At 34.1% G+C, this 26,936-nt stretch overlaps 1 protein-coding gene across 5 annotated transcripts in view; it reads right to left on the bottom strand.

The window, feature by feature from the left end:
- Positions 1–26,936, bottom strand: part of KIAA0825 (KIAA0825 ortholog) — a 252,615-nt gene that overhangs the window by 95,473 nt on the left and 130,206 nt on the right. For all 5 annotated transcript variants that reach the window (XM_032993075.2, XM_032993074.2, XM_032993078.2 and 2 more), the window contains 2 exons: positions 25,261–25,416; positions 21,172–21,266 (listed from right to left, as the gene is read on the bottom strand). In XM_032993075.2, the coding sequence (XP_032848966.1) occupies positions 21,172–21,266; positions 25,261–25,416 (251 nt within the window). The remainder of the gene's footprint in view (positions 1–21,171; positions 21,267–25,260; positions 25,417–26,936) is intronic.

Genomic DNA, 26,936 nt, shown 5'->3' with positions numbered 1-26,936 from the left:
GCACATGAGACTGGATCTGAAAAGGAACATGAAGTCGTAATTTATTTCATGAATATAGAACTGTGTGTGTATTTTGTAAGTCTGAATCACATACCCCTCCTTTACAAGAAAATGAATCTCTCAGTAGGGGAAGAAATACCTCACGGCAGTCAAAAGAACTGTTCAAAAATACATTATGCTAACTATTAACAGCAATATTTCATTATACTTGAAAGGTATTTGAAATAGGATGGAGGATTAGGGACTGATTCTGTATCAATGAAATCAATGTGTAACCTACAAAAAATATGTGGATGCTTAATTAATTAAGGCTATTCATAAACCAAAAATATTTGTATTAATTTAGCAGATATAAAAATATTTAAATCATAGTAAAAGTCAAAATAAAACCATCATGTATACAACACAGGATCGGATGCTTTGAAAAAAAAAATATAAGGTACTGGATAGATGGAGAAATTTAAATTTATAGATAGTAAAAGATTATAAGACATATGGTGATGGTTCTGTTTTCTGGACTTAATTTCACTAATTTTATTTTGGTGTTTTGTTTTAAATCGATTCCATCTTGAACTTTCCGTAACTATTAAAAATAGTAGAGGATATTACTGTAATAGGAATTATGTACTATTCATCGTGAAATACAACTACATAATTAAGATAAAAGCACTGCAATTTACTTCTTTCCAAAATGATTATGTGAAGATTAGAATGTGTTTTAAAAGTTGCTGTAACTTTTGCCTGACCTTGCACTAAGACTACACAGCCTATCCTATTTTCAGAAAAATCATCTAATCCAAAGATTAATGGATTTAGTGAGACAGACTTTGGAAAAGAGCTGGGGTGATGATCTTGCTACAATGGAATAAAAGATCCATTCACTATTAAAATGAATCCCAATCAATATTCAGTACTATAATAATAAAAAAAAAAAAAATGGAAAGAATGTCCCTTTACAAAGAGTAATCAGTAGAGAACTTAAATCCATACCTGAATTAGTTTCACCTAAACAACCTTTCAGAATTCACACAGTTAGGAAAGAAATTAAATGACACCGAGTGAAGATTGCTGACAACACAGTCCTGTTCAAGGCCCTTTTAAACAGAACAGGTTTTTAAAAAGTGAAAATAAAAGTTCACTGGGTAAGACAGGGTATTGTGCAAGGCTGAAGTTATCCCAACAAGCCACTACTGATGCATAGTGAAAATCAATAAATTAATTAATGAATTCTTTGATGTCATATTAAAAAAGATTCTGGATTTCAATATTTATTACAAGACCACAGAACTACAGGAGACACCATCCTTAGACAATGAGCCTGTTAACTGCTAACCTGGGTAGAATAGCAGTGTGCTTTTTAGGATACATTTACATTGAGTTATAAAGTTTCAAAACAGGAAAAAAAACTCAGAATTGCATTCCAAGTCTGCTTAACCCATATTTGAACTTGGATGTTGCTGCTCATTCCAAGAATAGTTAAAAGTATGTTGAAATGATGAAACAGAAGGGACATACATCACAGAAAATTCTTGGAATTAAAAATGTATTTCATTGTATTGTATTTTCAGTTCAGTGCAACTATACCTTCCTACAATTTACCTAATACTTACTTTACCTTTCTACCATAACCTTCTTAATTTTCTTAGGATAAAAAATTGGTGTAAGTTGGTCAGTTAGCTCCAAATGTTTCTCTTAAACCCTGAAATAGGGTTGAGATACCCAATTCAGCAACACATTTTTTCCATGTGATTAAATGCACTAAAGTTACATGCCTGAACTTTAATCCAGAAAATATATTAACTTGGTATCAACATAATTAAATACATGTTTTAGGTTAACCATCTGCTTAACAGCTTTTTGGAACTGTTGTCTTACTCAAGCCCTTAGCACGGGGGTAACTAAGTTTTTCCTTACTATTTCTTAAACTTTTATCCATTTTATTATGTGAGTTCACATAAATTGCAATGTAACATTTTAAGATCTTAGTCTATAAATAGGTCAAGATCCACAGAATATTTTTAAAATACACTGTATAACAAATATATGTTTTTATCTTTACATCAAACATTTATTTCCTTGAAAGTATTTAAAGCCAATGGGAATTTTCATTCTTGTAGAGTGTGTAACAACCTCTATAGTGTATAGGCACACTTTGCACTCCAGCTGTAGCAGTAATATTACTGAAACTGTAATTCTCTTAATATTTAAATAATATATTAAAATTTAATTTTCAGCACCTGGAAGAATCTGTTTGTGTGCCAGCAAATGAGGTAGTTGGGCCTGGAGCTCCTATACATATGGGACTCAAAAACAACCTATCACAAATAATTACTAAGCTAGAGCAGCTGTACTCACCACACTAGTCATTTAAAAATCAGGTCAAAGTTGCCTCAATTCTTTTTCCATTTTCAAGGATTTCTGCAAATCAGTTCTATAGTCTTCATCCTTTTGGGTTTTTTACATGTTACAATCATTTTTACTGTTAATTATTATAAGGAAATATCAGATAGTTTAGCTTTCTCGATAATCCAGACATTAAATAGATGTAGGTTTTATGAGAGATTGTAAAAACATGTAATGTTTGTTTTCCAGTACATCTTTCACAATTTTAATAGGACTACAAGCAAACACTGTAATATGAAAATGCGTTTACTGATATAGCACATACATGCATATACAAGTGGTACTACAGCACAATTCACCACACGTGCACACACAGAAAAATTATATACATGCATCTTTTTTAAAAACAAAATATGTCATCTGGCTCACAAAAAAAAGATGACTTGTATTGTAGGCTTTAATTTATTTTTATGTTGGCAGCCTTCATGTGGAAAGTAAGTATTTATTTTAAAAGCATTTTCCAAATTATGTGCTTTCAGACATACTTTGTTTCCAACTGATTTCAAGAAGTTGCTTTCTAGCAACCATTACCAACTTTATGATCATTTGTGAAAAGGCCTATGTGCCACATTTCTTTATCTCATACCTTTTCAAAATTTATTTAGAATAATATAATCTGAGATCACATTTTTCACCACTCACATAGAAGTTATAATGTTTGCACTGAATCTGAAAATTTTAAAAAGTTCAAAAAGATTCAGCTAGAAGTCTTTCTATTCATAATTTTAAAATATTCTAACCTGCATTCCTTTACATAGAATAAAAAGACCCACAATAAAACCCATATATTTTATAATGACATACATAGAAATAAAACACACTAAACTTCAGGGGGAGAGAACCAAGCATTTATACACTATTACCTTCAATCACTTGAATGCAAGTCATTCATACCACCACTATTGCTAACAAGGCATCCAATTTACTAAACAATGAATATTGAAATTACGTTTAAAAGGTACAAATGACTGTCCAAAGAATGACACTGAAAAATATTAAGTAACAGCTCTACCTCAAGATAAGCCTCACAATTAAAGAGTTTTAATGAAGAGAGCCTTCAAAGGCTAAATCAGGAGGCATTGATTAGATTGCCTCTAACTTTGTGTTTTGACACCTTCGTCTTTCATGGCATTATATTGTCTCTGTGCATCTTACAAAGGAAGCATTTTACTAAGCCCACACATGAACAGGAGACAGCAGTGCTTATAAAAGAGACTGTCAAGGGTGTGAGCCAAAATGGGTCTCATTTGGATTTCAAGTGAAGAAAACTCCTAATGCATTTCATTACAATGTATGTGAACCTCTGAAAAGAACGATGGATTGGGATTCTCATCCCTATTAATTTATTGAAATGGATTCAGTTTTTTTCTTGTATATCAAGAGGGACCATGTGTTTCAAGCAAGGTAACAATATTATAGTACCAAATAACCAAATATGCTATGATGCAGTATACCCTTCTGTGAGATAAAGAGGATGCAATTTTCTTGATAATTGGGATATGAGTTCAGAAATAAATCCTACAATAGCTTGGCAACAAATAAATATTCTTTGTTACTATCAGGTTTAAAGATACGATCAGGAAGCTATGCAACATAGGGATGGATTCAGTCTTTGTTACCACAGCAGGTTTTTACTATTTGAAATCCTGTGCCCCCCCACCACACTGCCATTCAAGTATTGATTTTTTATTTCATTGAGGAATTGCGCGTATGATGTAATTAGGATAACGCCTATATAAGTCATATTTTATTAAAAGATAGCAGAACGGGATGGAGAAAAGTAAAAACATTTCAAAAAAATTGTAATACATTCCAGATCAACTTAGCTCGAGAAAGATGCCATAGCTACCATATCACCAATTATCTTATTCATAGTAGAAAAGTTTATATAAATGTCTTTTCCCCCCTTCAACTTCGATAATAAAACCTATAATCTGCTATTCAAAAACTGTAAATCCTGATTTAGCACAAAGAACAGGATACAAATTCTTTATCTATGCTAAATAATTTTACTAATATAACAGTATTAAAAATAAGACATATGTTCTCATTGTTTTTAACACCATTAACCTTTAGAAATGATTGATTGTGCTACACCAATAACATTCAGTGAGTTCAAAGCTCATCTATTTTTTATGGAAATCTTACAACCTGCTAGTTAAATTAAAGGTTAAATATACATAAAGTCTTAGAACAAAACACAAAGTATTCCATATGTATGTAGCTCATAAGCAGAGTACACAAACACACACGTATATAAATCTATCTCGGTTTAAAAACCCATGACCAAAAAAACCTCTCAATTGCCACGTAAAGACTTGAAAGACAGAGTTAAAGAATTTTATATCTGTGGAACATTATGCAACTATGTCTATTAAGTTAGGAACTGCCTTTTAAGTTAAGAACTCCACTGACATCACAATTTTAAGAGTCAAATGTCATCAAAGCCATAATCAGAGATAAAGATGTGCTTGCTTCCACACATCAATTCTCAACAAGAATTTTTCTTGAAGTTAGAGTAAAGTCCAGGGCCTGTTTAACTTGTTTAACAAAAATTATGAAAATAAATATATGCATAACTATATCACTAATTTATTTTTTTAACGTATAACATGGAGAAGCAGAAATATATGTTAAGCATATATATTCCATATAAATTCAAGTAACATTTTGAGCATCTTCAGTGTTTAAATAAACATAATTTATATATATTTATGCATTGTGTGTTTGTGTGGTATATACACATATACCCAAGCAACAGAGAAATTAGCAGGAATCACAGAAAACAAATTCAAATCCAATCTTAGCAATAAAGATTGCACATTTCCACATACAACACAAACACATACGGACACACATTTATTTTATTTTTAAAGAATAATCATAATTGAATTAGAATGATTCATGTTCCATATTTTATCTTGACAGCTTCTGTATACTCAGGCAGAGCCCATTAAACGCAAGCGTACAGCAGGTTACTTGTTGAATAATGTATTTCAAGTACTTAAAATTACTAGGGATTTGACTAAGATCTGCACATGAATACATATTTTGGACTTAATTTTCTGCACTGGCATTTCTTCAGCTGAATATACTTTAAATGCGACAATGAACTCCGTTAATATTAGGCTTTTCCAGGACATAACAAAGGTAATAACACTATCTTTACAATATAAACTTTATGACATTATGAATAAAACTGACAAGTGTAAAATTTGATCCATAAACTAAGTGATATACTTATGTTAATTTACCTTTTAAAGGATATTATGTGTTGCTCAGTTTTTTTGACAGGGCTTCCATTCATACTGAAGACATGTTGAAAAACACTATATTTTCTCTCAATAAGGAAAATCACTTTATCCACTATCATTCTCGTTCTGTCTCAATAAAAAATCAATCATCAAATACTTGTTTCCAAGTTCTACTTGTTAAACTGCCAATTTATGCACACTGTTCAACTCAGCTCAAATTCTTTCAAGACTACTTGTTATTCTTTTTAATGTTTTTTTATAGTATTCAACTTTTACAAGAACAAGGAGAAAATAAAACTATATACACATTATAATAATTTTACATTTAGAAGTTTGTGATCTGATGATGTTAAAACCTTCATTTTTATAAGGAAAAAACCCCAAAACTAAATCTTTTATGTGGTTTTCAAAGTAATAAAGGTCTGATTGATCCCACTGACTAAGGCAATTGCATCGGTTGTCTAAATGGTAGTAACGTCAATGTCAGATATGTGGTTATCTTTTCATCTTGGCCTATTCTCAAATGTAAAAATCAAATGTTTGAAGGACATTTCACTGACCTGTTATGGCCTCTGCAACTCTCAAACACAATACTACTATTCCTCATATAAGTGCCACATTTTGGGTAAAAAAACACTTCATCAATGATGCCTTTGCGACATCTGGCGGTCCTTATTATACACAAACTTCAGGTTTGTTTCTTTGTTGAGTGCTTTCAGTTGCCGTTGGGTACTTGCCGTATATTATTTTTATTCCATTTATTTATTTATCTGCAAACCTACCAGTATGTAAAACTTTAGTCCAAAAGGCTTTGATACCCCCTAGCGGGGGGACAAAAGCAATCTAGTCTGCAAAAACACAACGAGGTCTACCATGAATCCATATGGAGCAAAAGGTCACAAATCTTGAGACGCAGTGACATCATGACAATAAGACACTTTCGAGACAGAAGCTGACTCATTTTGAATATAAAAAGGACGCTGATCAAATTCTCCCACGCATTTAAAACTATGGAGAGAAATAAGCATGCAAAGACCTCAATGTAGATGCTTAACAGAGGAGAGTTAAAGCATACCTTTAGTTTCCACAATTATAAGATGCCACTGAGAACTTGACAAGTTTGCTTCAGAAGATATAAAAGCTTTGTTTTTACGTTATTATCGGATGCTGAGAAAATGCCATTAAAGAAAAAAACGCTCAGTTCACAGGGTGTGCACTCCCTATAGCACCCCAGCTCTTTTAAAATTAATTCAGTTATACCAAAGCTTGTTCTACATGTTTCAGTTTTATTATTTATCATTTCAATAAACTATAAGAAAAGTATTTTAAGTAACAGAAAAATGATCTTCCTTTCTTCATCCCTCTTCCTAAGCTATTTCAATGCGGTAGGAAAAACTCATTCTAATTTCTTTATTACATTAACCACAGGAATATTTGACATCAATTTTGTGAAACCATGACTTTGCTAATCCTTAGCCCAGTGGGAGGAACTAGTATGCTGTTTAAACTCAATTTTTCACTTGTTCTAACAATTAGCATTCCAAAACAACAGATGATAAAATAACCGGAGGATTTAATGTATATTTCTAAATGTTTTTATTTAAAAAAAAAGTCAACAGAATATTTTCTTCAGACTATAATAAAACACTTCAAAATATTTTCCTTGAGATATAGAGCATTGCTTCTTTAAATACTATTTTGCTTCCTCACATTAAATATTCACTTAAATATTTTACTGTTCTGAAACAAGTAACACAGTGTCTTGTATGGACATAGGCTTGTCCTCATATGAACAGATATATAGTGTGTGTTACTGACATTCAAGAATAATTTCTAATAAATCATAACTGAATAAAATTGAAAAAAATAGTCTCAGAACTGCTCCTGGGACTAACTAGATTTAACGGATAGTCTAATGGTATAGTTTACTATTGTCTTATTTTACAGAAAAAAAAAAAAAGTACTGCACCCTCAAAATACATAGTAATCCCCCATAAAAACTATCATTCAACTTTTAGATTAAAAATTATATAGCCTATATTTTCAGTGTACTTACAGGGACAAGATACAGACCATGTACTGTGGGGCACACAAACGTTTTTTTGCAGACCACAGGTAGGCACCCACAGGACAAATAGATGGCCAAACACTTCTAGGTCCAAGTAGTCTCCTTCTCAAGACCCAGAACAGCAAACATACAAGCCAGTCTAACGTGTTGAATTCCAGTTATTATATTGAATTCACAGAGACAACTAATTAGATTACAGATATGAATAAACTATTTCAGGACTGTGTTTTAGTATAGAATGAAAAGATTAATCACTCATTAATTCCCATGTAGGAAAATTCTGCATGTGACAGCAAAAATAGATTGAAATGAGAAAACTAAATTTGACAAAGTTAAAAAAACACAGTAGAAAATGTCATGAAAAGGCCATCATGAAAAGGAAGAATTGTCTCCTAATCACTGTAAGTGAGACTGTTAACATGAAAAGAAGAAAAATACATTTAGGATTGGTAAGAGCGGTAGAGTTAGCAATGTAAAACTCAGGAGTAATATATAAAAACAGGCCTGAAAAACAAAGCAGCCGTCTCCCCATATTCAACAAACTTCTATACGTACTCAGAGAAGAAAAAGGGAGACGCTCCACCTCAGTGCCCTCCCCTCAATATAAAAGATACTACATAGTCATAATGGAACGGTTCATATTTTTGGGAGACAGAATACTCACTTATAAACTACACAGATTGCAACATGATTATGTAGCAAAGATGAACATACAGTGATAAGTCTACTAACTTTCACAAATGAATATCACTCTAGTTGAAACTATGGACAGATTACACGTATGTTTCTAGAGCTACCATACCAGATCCAGGCTTACCAAAAAGGATACTGATTACCTAAAAGAATCAGACCAAGAAGACAAAGTCAATGCTAGTTAGAATAATTTTAGGTTTTGTCATATAAAATGGTCCAATAATATAGTGGTAAATAGTTTGGAAATACAATTTCAACACTTTGAGGGATTATTTCATGGAAGAATTGGTTGCACAGCAAATAAAAGGAAAAGTTGTTGTTAAAATAATCTAATTAAATGCAAGAAGCTGAAATCAAAAAGCAGAAAACTAAGCAATGGGGACTGTACTATAATTCAATTCTATATTCTGCAGAGGTGAAAAATACATCACTCAATTTCAGTAGAAGGTATGTATTAGGTAGCATCAAAAGACTGAAGGTCAGAAAATCTTAAACTGAAAACCTAAAAACATAGCAATTTATCAAGGCCAGAGGGAACACACAGGAGTTTCTGAGAATTGTAAGAACAAAATAATTCTTAGAGGTACAGAGAGTAATAAGATTGATTTCTTTTGAAATAAGAAATGTTTGGGTTTTTTTTTAAACAGGGCTGGAAAACCACTTGCAAAAACAATTAAAATAAACTGATGGAAGAATTAAAGGATCACAGTATAAGGAGCACAGTTTCTGCAAAGGAAACACAATCCTTACTGATCTAAGTATCAATGAAATAAACAACAAATTGGCCACATTTATACTTCTAACAGCATTAGAGCAACTCCTTTATGTTGCTGTAAAATAAAGTATGGTCTTAAGACTTCAGAATTTGTTACTTTTCTAACAGAGATGTTTACCAGTAAGGAAAACTATGAAAACTATGATAGCCTCATCACTCAAACTTTGTTCTATGTTCACTACCTTTACTGGTGGGAAAGTAATAGTGAAAAGTAGTACCCCTTGTCAGCTGGCTATCATGTAATCTTTCTTACTCAGAAAGTTATAGCCTGAAGCTGGTTAGCTCAGGCTGGTTAATATCAAATCATTCTGTTTTGGGCGTGATGCCGGAGAATGATCTTTGAGCCCAACTTCAAAGTATCTGAATGTCACCAATTACCCTGATCTATGACAATTTTGGATTGAAGTTTGGATCGACAGAGGTCAACGATCCCTTTATGACACACAGAGAACAAGTGTCCAGAGAACTGCTGCTGTACCTGTCACCCACAGTCACTCCTTGAGACATTGTTAGGCTATTTGCAGATATTGGCAAAAGTGAATAGAATTGCAGTCTAATAGTCTGTAAGTCTAATACATCCAATTTTGAGAGTGCTTTTAAGTTTTCAGTGTCTGATAATAATTGAAATTACTCCTTTTCCTGCATAGGTCTCACGTTTGGAATCCCATAAAATGCCATTCTGTTATTGCTAACGTTCAAGACAAACAGAATATTTTAGGAGGTTATTAGAAAGAAAAGAGATAGATATTTGCTGTTGGCACTGGCTATTTATATTTGAAAGACATATGACCATGTGTCTTTCGCTCGTCTTTGCTTAATAGAGGTTGATGCTTCAATTAACATTGAGTAGAGTTGGGGCTGGATCTAAAAGAATGAGACTGGCCTTAGCCTGAGTCATACGTATGATTTATTCCGAATAGGGAGCTTCGGCTTGTTTCTCTGAGACCACGTTCAGGGGTTGTGGAAGGAAAGAGCTGGTGAACACGTTTCAGCTTGTGGCTATAATACAAAACAACTAGAAAAATTACACTGGCAGCAAGCATCAATTCACTTAATGAACAGAGTATATGCTTATCAGATGTTCTGTAATCATCATGAAAACCCCTTGGTCTCTGGATGAGTTTAAGGTGATGACTATGACCTAATGAAAGTAATAAATAAGCTGTGCCTGGCCTATTGGAGAACTACCTTTCCCTCTGTGAATTGCAATTTCTTCAGTGCAGCAGAGACATGACGGAGAAGAATCTCTTTTCTCAAAAAAAAAAAAAAAAAAAAAAAAAAAAGAAAGAAATTAATGAACATCTACCGACTAGACTGATTTCTGTACATGGGGCAGTCACACTGTCTGATGACCAGCATGCAAAGAATCAACAAGATACCAAAGACCCGTAATACTGTATTACTGTATTAATGGAAAGTCAGCTCACATTTTAAATTTTGGCTTATTTCTTTTGAAACAGAATGCCTATAACGTCACTGTTGCACATTTTTTCTCCAAATTAATGTATTTACTATTCAAATGCCATTCTTTTTTATTGCTAAAATTCTGAAAATATTGTATCAAAATTTCTTACGCAGCAACCATTTTTCCACTGAGCTATGCAAGAGAACACCCAATTGTCTATGCATTCACTTTGAGACGATTAAGTACATTAAATGCTATTCCTATAGCATGATCTGACAGTCACTCCATATGAAACAATTAACAATGCGATGTTGAAAATACAAGAGAAATGAAAGATAAATTTACTTTTTAAGAAGAGCTACTACTTAACATTTTTAAAGATTTCTTTTGTACTTGAAAGACAATAAGAAAGCCTTTGATTTTCTATATACCATTTACAGAGGTTTAACTATATATCACATAAATGCTTTCAGTTTTTATCCAAATGTGCTGTTAAATTACCCATGTAATTATCCCAAGAGAAATCATTATACTTTTTTATTGTTAATTTCATTAACACTTTAGTGGGAAGAGTTTGGTTGTATTTAAATTCAGCTGTCACAGTCTTTATTAGTACAATTAAAGGGATCATTTCTGTATTATTCTAGAGGGTGTTTTTTTTTGTGGGGGTGTTTAATTACTGAGTTAAAGCATCAACAGAAAGTTAATGGGCAAAAATATAGGCAACAATATATGGTCAAACTTGAAACAAAATACAGTTCTCCTTGGCCCCAACAGTAAAATCTGTTTTAAAATACCCTGCCATTAAAATGAAATTACAACAGTTCTTCCTAAAACAGGTGACATGACATGACAGCTGTATATACTTTAACAAGCCCTCCAATAACAAGCCGTAGCACTACACTGAGTAATCAGATAAAGTCTGTTACAGATATATCTTAAAGACAGGTATATTCAAATATCTGCTTACATAGCCTTGTAAAGGAAAAGCAGATTTCACTTTTGATATACCACTATTATAATACCTTATTACTTCAATAAATGCAGCACCATTGCTTCCTTGCCTTTTGTGTGCATTAGTGTTGCTGAGCCAGCAGGCATTACCCTTATATACGGTTCCATTGATTTAAATTGAGTAAGACCAAAATAACTTCGCAACTGGCAATCCAGGCACTAAAAAAGTGGAGAATATAGAATGAAAACTAAAATATAATTCTAGATATGAAGTTCAAAACTAAGACAGATGTGCCAAAGAGGGAAACAGAAGATCTGACTACTTCTATAAAGAAATGTCACATCCCAGATGAAGGCTTCCTATTATGGGTTTTTCCCATCAATGCAGGTGAAAAATCCACTGCAGGTTGATTAAATAATAAAAACTTCTAAATCATTTCACTTTAAACATTTTATGACCTTCTGTCTACCTTGCAGCACTATGGCATAACTGAATAACAGTTATAATTGAAATCAAAACTGTGTGCTCATTTAAATGAACTTCTTATTGTATTAAAATAAGGAAAAGATGAAAACAGTGTCAGGTTTTTCTTTTGTTTCCTAAACTATGTAGTATTGCTTGGAAAACAAACAAATATTTTTGTTTAAAAAAAAAAAGGCAATAAGGAAAATAAGCCAGCGTTGTGGTTTTCAGCTAAAATGGAAAAAGTTTAAGAATGTTTTTAGATGTGTCTAGTTTAACAATTTCATGTGTTGGATGTGACTTTCACAGTCTGTTGGCAGTTTGCAGGAAAGCCATCACACCTGTGACTTGGTTGTTGATTAATGAGTCTTTCAATTCATCGCTACCATCTGAAGGAGGGCCATGGCCTTTCTAAGCTTCACTGGTTCATTCGCCTTCAACTGTAGTCCTACCAAGGTATCTTCCATAAAGAAAATCACACCTGGTTAAGGCTAATGAAAACCTCAATATGTCATTTTCTAGACAAGTCAAAAAGCATGTAAAACTAGACAAAAGATGTATTCAAGCAACATGAATGCAGTTTTGTCATAACCTGTCAATCTAAAGACTAACATAAAAAAAAAGCCTTCTTCAATGACATTTTCCAGTGTCAACTGTTAGAATGACAATTCTGAATTCCCTCTTTGCTACATGATGCAAGATGCATAATGGTTTCCCACTCTTCACAAAGACTAGATTGTGTTGTTAGATCCCAGAAAGAAGTTTACAGGGAAAAAAAAAAAAAAAAAAAAAAAAAACAACAGACAGTTTTTCAGGCCCAGATTATCAGTCAGGATACATCAGAAGCCCCAAAATCACAGTGTCTATGCAGATTTTAAACTGACTACTCACATCGCAGTCCCTATTAAAAGCACACGTGAAACTGCCCAACTCTGGCCGATCTTCAAAACTGCATCACGACTGTAAAACTTTCGAGGCCAGTTCGACTTTGACAGCTGGGCCTGGGGAAGAGCAAATAAGATCTCTGGGATTTGCCATCCTTCCTTGTTCAATTAGCTGTTGAATCAGGGTGAGCAGGGCAGGACAGAGGAAGTTCATCCAGGGTAGCCATGTGACAAAACCAATAACGTGTGGTTTCATCTGCTAAGGTCTGTTAGCTGCACCCTAGCAGCCACCAGTCCTTACTATTTGCTTTGTGGTAGCAACCACAAATGTTTCAAGGTCAAGAGAAAGCACACAGTTGTTTCCTCATCTCCTTTGGAGGAAAACTAATGTGACTACCACTTCCCAAGAAGACTGTAAGGTAATTAAAAATCAGCTAAACAATTAAGTGGAACTAAAGCTGAGCCACCTGGGACTGTGAACATCAACAATTACGCCAAACAGCTACTATATGGTAACATTTTATCTTAAAATTTAGTCAAATGAGCTAAATTCTACTCTTGGCTTTGCTACAGACTAATCTGTCAGTGTAGAAGAAACCTTAAAGGTGACTTGTAGGACCAGATTTTCCATCTGTTTAACTTTTATATTAATACTTCCCCCTCTACCTTACAAGGGATTTGCATGTCTCAACTCATTACAGCTTGCAAAGAAATTGAGATCCCTGTATGGAAATTGAATTACTTTGCACTACTAGCACTTTTATGAAAATCCCTTATCTAAAAGCAGCAGAAGGAAGAAACAACGGGTTGGTGGGCAAAACAGACTTCTAGCTTGTTGGCTTGTGTCCTATAGCCTCTTCCTTTGTAGGTGTAGCAAGAAAGCCTACAGATGAAATGAGTAGCTAAGCCAGTGTGTACAGTTAGGGTAGTCAGCACTCTGCATGCATTAATACACATTTAGAGCTTTCGTGCACACTCACGATCACTATATATCCATTAAGAACGAAAACTCGGATCAGAGAGGCTCAGAAAGAGGAAGAAGAAAAGAACAGATAAGAAGACAAATGTGATTATCTCCAATTAAGAATCCTTAGAGAGCAACGGGATGTGAGACAGAGTTGAAAGAAAAGCAAATTATTTGCAGATAAAAGGAAGTATCTATTTTTAAGGAAAGTCAGCCAGGTCATGGGATGCCAATCACCAGGCTAATTAAATAGTGACATAAAATGTCGAAATGTCACACTTCCAAATAATGATTTGTGGTTGCAGCATACAAAAATATCTACTTAAGAAGAGTTACATACTTTTAAAGAAACTAGGGAAATGTGAATCCTAACAATAAATGCATATATGCATTATTAACACTAATACATTGCATCTACTTAGCATTTTTTCCATCAAAACATATCAAAGGACAAAAAAATGTGGACAAATGCTACCTAATTTTAAATGGGGAAACCAAGACACAGTGAGACATTTATTAGGAGAATAGGGTTTAGCTCACAGGTCTATGCTCTAGCCAAAAAGCTGTGCTTAATACGTTTTTGAATGCAAAACACGTATTGCCAATAATGTTTGTTCTTTACCTTTTTCTAGAAGCCAGGAAATAGCATCAAATTAGAATGAAACCTTATTTAAGCAATGTTATAGTTGTTACTTCAAAGAGAGCTGATAAGTACGTACTTCCGTATCCTATGTAGGCAAAGACCTTATCATAAAGGACTTCTGGGTGTTAAAAAGGAGCTCACATTAACTCAGGTTAACTGGGATATGGCAGTCCATTCCTTTTTAGCATCTTTTGTTGGAGACTGTTGTTCGAGAATATTGTTTTATTCATAGGATTCATCAACATGTCTGCGGGAGAGAGAGACTGCTAACAACCAGAAAAGTCTGAAGTGTACTGCATATGGGAAGTCTCACCTTTAGCCTCACTTACTTGCAAAATTCATGCTACAACTGTATACATAATAGTGGTTGGAGTGGTATTCAAACAGTATGTAATATAGAGTATCATCTTCCCTCTTGCTTACCCATCTACATTCTGCCACCAGTGCTTTAAAACTGCCAGGCAGGGAACTAAGCCTACTTCTGACAGATCCTTTAAGGTGAGAGTACAGTTTCATTAGGTATGTCAGAACAGGATAAGCAGATGGAGGATACTCTTTACGTTGATGGCTGTGACGTATACCTTGTTACTGACCAACTCATTTATGGAAAAGGGTCTTTGCTTATCCAGAAGTGTCAAAATCAGATTTTCCTCAAAATCCCAGTGGCTTTTTTTTGGTACATCTAGGTATCTTTTTCTTTTGATACACTGGGGTCTACACCTGGCACCATGATCAACCAAGAGACATACTATAACGGATTAATTCCTTTCACCTGCTTTTTTTGATACAGCAACAACGGCACACTGTCTTTCATAGAATCCCATGCATTTTAGAAAGCCTGTTCTCACATGTATTATAAGGGCATCCATTATAATCTCACCAAGCAGGTGGTGATTACTGCAGTATTAATGGCATCCCAGTTCTTCACCAACACATCATTAATAGTTGACTTGTAGCTGTAACAACAATATGGATTTCCAATATCCAGCGATTTGGATACAAAAGGTCTAGGAGCATGTGCAGTTTAGAAGAAGGGCTGACTAACACATCCAAAAGTACACTAGACATAACACTGGCATCATCTGCCATGCAGAGATGGTCTCTGTCTTGGCATCATGCCAGTAACTGCTCTTCCACCATTTGTTTCTTCTATGAAGAAAATTTTTAGAGAACTTCCTGCCTTTTCATACCCTGGGTACTTTCACTCATTTCTCAGACTTGGGCTTTTATAGAGTTGCATAAAAAAATTTTTCACATACAACAAAGCACATGCAGTTTGCTGACATTCTTTTCAATTTCAAAACTACATAATACATTTTTCCATGTGTTGATAAACTGGATTTTAAAGGAGCATTTTCTGGATATCTAGATAATCAACAACACAATGAATATAAACATTTTCTATAAATAGTTCACCATATGGCTACCATTCTCAACAGATGGTGTCTGTGTATCCACTAGAATATACAAGAGCTATGCAGATTTTGCCCTGCAATCATTCAAAATTCTAAACAAGAACTTTTGACTTAATTTTGGTTTTATTAAGCTTAATCAATGGCAAAACATACAATTTTATCACCTAACTGTAGTATGGGGAACAAATGCCACAACTATACTAACAAATTTATTTGCAAAAAGCAAGTAGACAGTCCTCACCCAATACAGTCAGAAGGATTTAAAAAAAAAAAAAAAAAAAAAAAGCAAAAAAAGGAGAGAGACACTAGGTACAAAATCAGCTTCCACATAATAAAGGGATCTTCTTAATCTTAGGGCGGAACCCTGATGCCAAGAATAGTCTTCACCTTCCTAAAAAGAAGTTTCACTTGCAAACAGCCCAGTGGCTTGTCAGAAAGAATTCAGTCTGGGCTATGTTTAAGAAAAATTCTGTAGTCTGAGGAATGTGAGAGTTTGCATATATTTTGCTGCAAATGCTACTAAAAAGTCTACATATTTTACCCAGTTTTAGTAGAAAACAAACTTATTAATTTTTTATAGTTTTCTTAAAGCCAACATGTAAACAATTCCAGGTTTTCTACTCTGCTTTGAGAAGCGGCTGGGCAGTTGAGAATATTTATCAAAGGAACACATCACTAGACGTAAACTACTTGGTCTATCCTGTTTAAACTACGAAAGCTCATGTCACCATGCAAACACTTTCTGGAAAGCTCTTCTTGAGATGCACTGGTTTATCTGTTGGGAAACATCTTCTGATTTCCAGTCTCAGCGTTTTTCGTGGCATTTCTTATCTACTTGAACAAATATTGGTTTTAACATGTATATTTTTTCTAACTTGGTACTGTTTCTTACATCATGCATTTATGGTAAACCAACATATTCCCCTCTCAGTTATTAAGTTGCTGTGCTTCCTATTCTTAAGATCTCGTACCTGACTGTCATGGACTTTGCCAGCCATGAGCTCTTCTCTGTCTGTTCCTGTAGCTCCCAGGGTGCTCCTGGAGCACATGCACCTCCATGCCCTTCCAACCAAATCACTGTTTACCACCCTGCACTGGCACCAGTGCTCCATGAAACTTCCCTAAGCACAGAAGAGGGAATCCTGGCCACTCCTCCTCAAAACAGCAAATTACCACGATATTGGAGAATGGCTTCATATGTTGCAAAAATATGTTGATTGTTTCTTCTAATTATAGTGAGTGGAATGTAGTTACCTTCTATAGTAATGTATTCAATACAACTGAAAGTCATGTAGAACTGCAAAAGGAAGGTCACATCTCAAACCCTAGCAAAATATTAATATAACTATGTACATGTTGCTGAGACACTTCTCTGAAAATAAATGATCAGAAAGTATTTAACTGACATATCTGCATAAAAGAGAGTACATAAACAAGAAGGATAATGTACAGTGCTTTGGTTTGTGCCTCAGCGTTGACAACTCACCAGGTTTTTGGCTATTGCTGAGCAGGGCTTGCACAGCACCAGGGCCTTTTCTTGTTCCCATTCTGCCCCCCCAGCAAGTGGGTTGGGGGTGTGCAGGAAGCTGGGTAGGGACACAGCCAGGACAGCTCACCCAAAATGACCAAAGGGATATCCCATGCCATACAAAGGCCGTGCTAGGCAATAAAAGCTGGGGAGAGGAAGAGGAAGGGGGAACATTCCGGGCTACAGCATTTGCCTTGCCAAGGAACCGCTGCTTCTGATGGAGCCCTGCTTTCCAGGAAGGAGCTGGACATCTGCCTGCCCATGGCAAGCACTGAATGAATTCCTTGTTCTGCCTTGCTTACGTGTGCGCAGCTTTGCTTCACTTATTAAGCTGTCTTGACCTCGACCCATGAGTTTTCTTACCTTTTCTCTTCCAGTTCTCTCCCACATCTATCATGGGGGGAAGAAAGCGACCAGCTATATGGACACCTGGCTGCTGGCTGGCGTCAACTCACCCCCGTTACTAAAGTATTTTCAATTGTGATAATATGCACAGATAGAGTGGCTAGACAGTAAAAAAGAAGACATAGTTGATGTGATAAACAGCCAAAACAGTTTCAACATGCAGATTTAGCCAGACAATAACAATTTTTCCTTTACAAGCAGGACAGTGGTTAAAAGTTAAAAGATATGCAAATTAAACAATAACTAAAAGCACATAGTCTTCTTGTCTTAATATATGTATCAAAAAAATCTCATTTGGTACAGAAATATCTAAAGATGTGGAAGTACCTGCCAAGATTTGAAAAAGCAGCATGTATCTGTATAAGGATGCAGGACATTTTTAAAAACTTGGGTAAATCAAGTGATATAGATTAGCTGAACATTAATGGGCTTGTTATTAAAAGATATTGTTTCAGGTATAATTGAAAAGTATGTTTTAACACTCAAACTACATGTAAAAAAAAAAAAAAAAAGAACCAGAAGCAAAACTAAAAAGGAAATGAATCCATCTATATACCCCTTTTCTTTGTGTGAGGAAAATTTTTTTACAATTTCTAAAGGTATGAACTGTAGATAGGGATGAACATGGAGTTTTCTATGTTACTGCTTACTGCTCAACATTAATAGGCTTTTCTTGATAGTGTTCTATATTTGATAACCTTGAAATAGAATAGTATCATTAACCATCCACATATTTAATTTGAAAAGTTTCCTAGACACTTTGAAGATCATCAGAATGCATGGATTAGATTCACACACTCATGTGGAGCCAACAATGAGTAGTACACAACAGTTCATTCCCTTTTTAACCAGTCCTAAAAGCATTTTACTTTCCCCTAACCACCAACTAATTAATTTGCCTACCACTTGCTGGCTCTGGGACAATGCTCCCATAACCCCCTCCCACCTAACTCAGTCATTAACTAGGTTAGGGGAGCATTTCCCTTGTAAATGAGTCCCCTAAGCATTTTTACTTTTTTTCCACTGAAGAGAGAGCAGAGCATACTTATTTTACTTCATATGCAACAGACAGTATTTCTCTTTAAATCTAAAAAAAAGGAAATAGAACCCAATATTACTGTGAACAGGTAAAAATATTTTTGCCAGAACATAAGTAACTGAAAAGGGAAAGTGTTAGTTAGCATGTGTTAAAGAAAGAAGTAATTAGAGTATTATGTCACTCCACTTTACAAACTGATGGTTTTGACTCTTTTTAAGTACTGCCCTTAGTTTTGTTTAACTCATCTCAGGAGGCAAATAGTAGAAACAGAACACGTTGATCACGAAGCAGAGGTCAAAATAATAAATATACCTATTCCACTTGAAACTTACTTAACTCCTGAGTACAAGTAAGGCTGATGATTACGCAATGTTAGGAAGGAGCATGAAGAATCACTTAAAGATAGGGCTTACTTGAGTCATTGCAAAGCTTACCTGAGTTGCCACGAGACCAGCTAGAATTGGCCTAGCCAGTTGGAAAACATGAACAGACATACTGTAGCTATGCTAAAAATTAAGTCATATAAAGACAACATGTGTTGGAGATGCTGGTCATTACAGCAGATATTGGATTAGCAATTTACTTAATGATCACAATGGGTTTAAACGATCTGTAAAGTAGAGAAGAGTGGTTTAAATAATAAATCCATGAGATAATCATTAATGGCTTGCCTAATGTCACTTCTAGATGAGAATTTCCATATCATGTAGAAGGGCAATGAATGGAGAAATTTTCAAATTAGGAAGGACGACAACAATTAGGGCACTTATTAAACAAAAAAAAAAAAAAGCAACAATAGGTGATATGACAAAGTTGTGAAATACAAAGAAGGACAGAGAAGGCATATGTATGACTTCTTTCTAAACTCGATAAAGAGATCAAAAGAAAAATGAAATGTGTTTCAAGATATCAGAAAAGATGAAATGTCCACAGAAAATGTTCCCTCTGCAATTCACAGCAGTCCTCTCTGCTCCCTTTGGCTCATATTGATGACATCAACATGAAGGGAAGTTCAAGAACCAGCTTGAGCCTAAGACTTTCTATTAGAATCTCTTTTAAAAGGGCAAACTACTTCATTTTTAATGAAGGACAAGTGTTAGCAATCAGCAGGAGAACTATCAAAGAAAAAAAAATTAGTACTGAATTGTCTCTGCAGTTTCACATAAAAACGACACTACTGGTACAGTCAAAAAAAGTCCCACATTCCGGCTGCTAGTGGTTAACAGAGGACATCAAGAGGACAACTGAATGGCACATTTTTGCTAGCATCATCTTTCATGTAAATTGCATTAAAATTTTGGAAAATAAAAATTTGGGTGGGGAAAGAATTAATTATAGCACAATTAAGAAAGAAGACTAGAAATAGTCATTACAAATACTTTCATATGAAATGAAGGAAGAATTAAATTTTTAAAACTAACTGCTAGCGATAAATTGATAAAATGGTATAAAAAACATCAAAACATTTTTGACATGCAAATTCACACACTCTTGAAATTGTCACTCTAGTTTTGAAAGAGAAAAACATTTCAGTTTAAAAGATAAATGATATGACCATATTTTATATCAGGGGGATTCAGAATTAATAAGGGAACGTTAAACTTTTTAGTTTCCAACATGTAAGTTTTCCAGTTTTTGTAAGGATATAATTGGCAACTTTTAGAAAAATTCCCATTTTTTTCAACTTACAATTTTATGAATTTAGCAAATCACTATTTCTGAATTTAACAAGTATCAATTCTGCATTAGAGATATCTCCTTATCAATTAAGCAGTTAAATTTTACAAGTAAAAAAATATTAAAATATTAAAATAAGTTCAATCAGCTCAGAAGTATTAAGGAAACACTTTCTATTTCTAGCTACACTTGTCATGCCCGCAGCTGAATTTAAGATTCATTGCAACTTGAGTAAACATCCCCTAAGTTCTGTGCTACACAGCTGAAAACTCTCTTGTGCAGTATAGGTCTGCAAAAGTCACTAACTTCTTTTCTTCTTTTTTTCTTTGCCCTTAAAGCACTATTTAAGGGCAATATCAGCATATATTCAGGTCTCAGACAGAAAGAACATACTAGTTTCCTCAAAATAGGAATGGAAAGCCATCTTTGTATGAATCAAATACAACAGACAATAAGTAAAGTACCTCCTTTTTTAAATTGCATATTTAGAAATACATGTCTAACTTATTTTATGCATTTCACAGTAGAATCTTTGTGTATGGACTATTATAAAGTAAGAAAGACAACAGAGAAGTGCAATTATTTGCCAAAATCCCATTACCTGTGTGCCAGCAGCATCCTGAAGGTCATCTGATTCACTCCCAAATAACTTGGCAGCAAGTTTGACCAATCCCAGTTCCATTCAGTAATGGTTGACTGTTGATACATGGCAAGAAGCTATTGTTAGTTATTAATCAGTGTTAATATGATCAGTAAATTAAAGCTCCAGCTGTGATATACTAACCAAGAAGGAGGGGGGGTCTAGAACAAGGACTTAGGCAGATGATATCAATCATGTCCATAGAAGAAGGTTTTTATTCCAATAAGATAGCAATTAATTTATAAATCCATTTAGGGATGTAGCCATTATTTATAAAAAGATAAATCAATTTTTTGAACCGTTATTCTTCCAACTGTTAATGGCATTCTGCCCAACCACTTTGTCTGAGAGCTTGACTCTTTGTTTGAAAAGCAAAATAATTGCCAACTTTTTATGTAATAGCAATTTACATTTTCTGCTGCCAGCAAAAAGTTTGTCATGAAAAACTTGGTATAGCTAGAATTCAAGATGTAACCTGTATCATAATTAGAGTGAGGGTTTACTTGTCTATTGTTTTGTAAGGCACTCCAGTCACCAGATGGTTATTATAAACAGCAGTAAGTCTAGACAATATGAACAAATACAATTATTGCTTATTTAATGAATAAAAGCAATCTACAATAATAGTGGGTAGACAAAAGACCATACACAATGTTTTCTGTTTACAAAACAGTAACTCCTGTTGCATAGTATTAATTTTTATTGTCAGTAATGGTCAAGTAGTGACTACAATTCAACATTTTTGGGAGCAAATGATTAAAAAGTTATTGTTGTAACACCAAAATAGCACTGACAAATTAAAAAAAAATAAGCAAGTCAAAACTATGGAAATGAGCCTAAATAAGAAGAGTAAAGTATACCTTGCAGTGCATCTTTTTCTTCTGACACACAGCACTTGGTTCTTCTGCAAGAGCAGAATCAGTGCAACCCCTCCCCTTTCTTCCATCATTATTTAATTCCCTTCCTTCTTTTCGTTTAATTTTCTCCCTAACCCTCATCTTTGGCATGCACTTAAAAGTAAACTAGAAAAGTAAAGGTGAAATACAGAGTAGGAAAAGGAGATGAGGGTAGCTGAAGAAAAAATAATACAGGTGAAAGTGGAAAGTGAATGAATAAGTAACAGTGAACATCTGATAAACAAGAACTAAGGGAAAAACAGTCAATTGAGAGAACAGTGGGAGTAGAACACAGGGGAGAAAGTGGGCAACTCTTCTATACACTGAATTAAAAATGGATAAATAAATATGGAGGAAGCACTTGTAAAATCAAGAGGGGGAAAAAAAGGAGAAGCTAAATAACCAGTAGCAACAGTCATAAAAACAAATAGGAAAATTTAGAAGTATACCAGATAAAAATTCAGTTCGCCAGACTGATAAGTTTCGTGAAAAAATAAAGGATGTTTGAAAAAAGGTCCCTTTAGGAAAGGAAAATAATTTACTTGTGGCATTTTTCTTCATTGATACTGCTGAGGAGTTGCATAGCCTCGAGTTAATCCTATTAGACAATAGAGGAGCAGCAGTACTGGCAGAGATTGAGGTGTCAGGACAAATTGATAAAATCAAGAGCAACAAGTTACTAGGACCAGATGGTGATTATTCAAGATTTTTACAGGAATGTAAGAATGAAATGGCTGAACTGTTAACAGAAATGACACCTTCCTAGAATCAGCTACTGAACTAAAAGGTTGAAAGGTAAGAAATTTACATATTGTTAATCAAAAATGCTAGAGTTCATCTCAAAATAGCGGTTCAGTGGCCTTTGTTTCAGGAGCAGTAAAATTTGTAGAAATTATGATTAAGTATCTTGCTAAATTTGACATGATAGGGACAAATTAGCAAAACTTCAGAAAAGTCAATCACCCTAATGTAGTGCAATTTTTACATATACTAACAAATAATACATGGAATGTTTATTACAAATTATCTTTTAGAAGGTTTTTGTAATAATTTATTTAAAGAAATCCCCTACAGAGGAAGCTCTTATATTGTTTTATATTACATTATTATGTATTATAACATGCTATATAGTACTGTGTAACATAAACACTCTCTGTTTAGATCTGAACCAGCTCTCTGGACTCACAAGCAGTATTGACATGCCTATTTCAACTGGCCCTTCTGAGAAAAAAGTTTTAAAAATAAATACATCATTAACTCATTGACAAAATCTGTTGTGAAACTAGTAGCTTCCTGGGACTTAGGATTTATGAAAGGATAAAACACTAGTTGATGTATTAAAACCACATCTAGATGCAACAGATTTAAAGAAAATCAAGAAATTAAAATGGATTATATATTCCTAAACTTCATGGCAGTTGTCAACCAGTAAGAAATTAATTAAGAAATATACCCTTTGAGAAGAATAATTGTTCATTGACAGTGCTCTGGCATCTTCTATAGGCACTGGTAATGGTCTTCACAGCAAACCAGACACTGAGCTATAATGACCACTATTTTATAAACAGACAGTCCCACACCACTAAATAAATATTAAATTTTATGGTAAAGAGAACTACATTATCTAATAATATTATTAAGCTCATTAAATGTCTGTCATTGTCAACAACAAGGTTGGCACATAGTTCTTTAAGGTCCATGATCTACTCCTTTTTTCTTTTAATTTTAAGATACTTTTCCATATTCAGGTAATAGACTTTATGCCAGAAGTTTACAGAATCCAAAGCAATTTAATACGAACTATCCCTTGTCATCTGTTGATTAACAGAGCACTGCAAACCTGTCATCTAGCAGCAGAATTCTGCCCTGAGTTGTCACTACTTGAAGGTCTTATTCTACCACACTATTAATGAATTGAGAATTGAGGCATGATAAACTATTTTCTGCATTTCAAATTGGAGTAAGTGATTCTGTAGCCCCTTAAATTCTATCAATTTAGATAGACATAAAGGAACTAGTGGAATGAAAAAAAGATACTTTGAAAGCATGTTTCTCTGGAGCGAGAAGCCTTGTGAAATTGGTATTAATCTCCTTTTTCAGATATTAACACTGTTACTGCAATATGACAATGAAAAAGCATTCATTAAACATTAAGGAAAAAAAAAAATACAAGAAAATGAAAAAAAAATAAACAAAAACGGATATAATTTACAGCAATACAACTGGTGAAGTACTCCAAATGCTCAAAATTGTGAAAGGAGATTACAGTATTTAAAAGCAGAGTTGTACTGAAAAAGGACATCTTTCTACCACAAGTAGTTTAAAGTGAATTTCATGCCCCTGTAATACCATTTTTTCTTTCTAAGTATTTGAAATTTACAAGTAGAATCAAAACTGTAGATGATGGATGAGGAAGACTTGAGAAATGACGGTGTAAGATTTTTTTAACTGTCCAAGCACTACCAGAAACTACATACCATTTTGTATAATGAATTGGTCATGTGGTGCTCTGGCAGAGATTTAGGCAACTAGATGTATTTTCTTTAACTTTTACATTATCAGGAAAATAATTTCTGTAAGTAAATTATAACCCTTTACACATCACTAACATGGCTTAATGAAAAACAGAGAAATGGATGCTTTCATTTTTTGGTATGTTTTTTCCACTGCTTATTCTCATTGTTCTGTTAAATCTTTGTATTTCCAAAGCATCCTTTACTTTATTGTTCAACATCACTGTGAAAGATTCATCAGGAAGATTCTAAATGTACACTTGGGAGTTTTGCCATGATTTTCCAAAGGACTAAGATTAGCCCTATGTACCGTTACACAGGTGTAATAAATGTCATTGCCACTAATGGGCTTTCCTTCACTATACTGAACTAACACAGAAATTCCAAGTAAATGCAAATTGCCCTTACATGCAATAATTCTGATAAAAGAAAAGGACAATAATGGCTTTTTGAACATCATGCTATTGTAGAGGGTGTCCTCATTAGACTCCCGAGTAATAATATTCCTTTGCACTTCATCAAAAGTGAACGCATGTGATTAATTTGGTTCTCCTAATTTCAGTCTCTGTCATTATCATGATTATAATAAGACCTGCAAGTTAAAATTATACCATAGCCAAGGTTTACAGATTTTGACAAACCTGATTGAACACTTTTGCACAAGATTGCCTGTACACCTGGAAAGGGTTGAAGACAGGCTGCTCTTCCCTGCACTTCAGTGTCAAAGACAGGCCCGGACCAGGGGCAACACCATCTTCAGAAGAATTCTCACAGGACAGCTGCTCTTTCAAATATTCCTTTTAGAAGAAAAAACAACCACAAAACAGTATATGCCATCTAATTTTCTAAGTGAAACTTGTGTAAATTTCAAGCATAACTTTACAGTGTACTTGAGAGAAGTTCCTTATATTAAAGGAAGAAATAAGTAATCTCTTACAAAATAGAAACTTTATTAAGAGTAACATAATTTTACAATAAATAACCTCTATGAACACCCATCCTGCTGAAACAAATCAGTATAATCTAAGATCTTGTTTTGAAATTGTCATCAGTTATCATTTTATATATATATATATATATATATATGTTAGGTATACATAGAAGTAAAAAGCAAATGTTTTCTATGAGCTGTTCTAATGTAAGATGGCTATTATATTATTTATTTTACATGATAAACAATGAACGAATATTTAAAGTGTTTTTTGGACCGCATTAAATAGTTACTGCATGACAATAAATTAATTGTTTGCTGAACGTGTTCAAATCAGTTGTTCAAACACAGGAAATAAATATTCTCCCACTCTTCAAAGTTATTTTTAATTGTTTAAGCATTCAGAGACTATAAGTCATTTATGATTTACATGGCAATTTTAGAAACTATACTGTAACAGACGCATGATTATTTTGGCCACAATCTTTTCTGTTTTCACTTCTTAAACTACTGTGTAAATAAATCATCATTGCATGCCAATAAAGTGTTTTGATTAAATAGAACCATTTTATGAGGAGCTAGATAATGAAACACTTACAGATCTATTTGCTGGAAGAACTACTGTGATTAAACAGTTTATTGTTATTAAAATGAATCCCATAATGATAGGATTGCCATAACATTGAGCAAGTACTCAAGGTGAGTCTTCATTAAGATTGGTGGATGCAAATGCTCTTACTTTGCAGTACTACTGAGATGATTAAAATTTCCAGAGGCAGGTGAGGGAACATGTAAACTACCTGCCAAGGCATCCTGTGCTCCTCAGTGGGTCTTTCTAAAAGAATAATTTCATCATCATTTTAAACTGATCCAACTGTGGTCTGGCCCGAAAGGCACAAGTTCCCTCCCAATCCACATAGACTGTAGCTGTTTCTCCCTTGTGTTGTCACTAGCATATGTTGTGAAATCAGCCAGAAAAAAGAAAGGTTTCAGCCAGATAAACAAGCCACATGATTTCTAGTCCTTGTACAAAGGGGGGCCTAGGAGTGGGAAAGCACAAGGGCAAGGGAAAGAGCAGGAGGACTGTATCTGTCTGCTGATTGCAGCCAATTGTCAGAACTGCCCAAGACAGTAACGAAATCATCTAAGTGTATTTAAAAACTAAAAATAATGTTAAGAAAAAAAAAGTCAGAGCTTTTTTTGCTTAAGACAACAGCATAACCCAGCTGTAAAAACACATCCTAAGTCTTTTACCTATATTTTCTCACCCTACAAAAATGTCTGTTTTTTTTTTTTCCCCCTATTCATTCATGACTCCACACCATAACAAAGATTTTAAAGTTGTGGTAGAGCAGGTTATTTAAAAGCTACTTCTACACATTTACC

This window comes from Tyto alba, unplaced genomic scaffold (genome assembly GCF_018691265.1).
Source record: "Tyto alba isolate M040663 unplaced genomic scaffold, T.alba_DEE_v4.0 Super-Scaffold_13, whole genome shotgun sequence".
Classification (NCBI taxonomy): Eukaryota; Metazoa; Chordata; class Aves; order Strigiformes; family Tytonidae; genus Tyto; species Tyto alba.
This window is presented reverse-complemented; position numbering and strand designations above follow the sequence as displayed.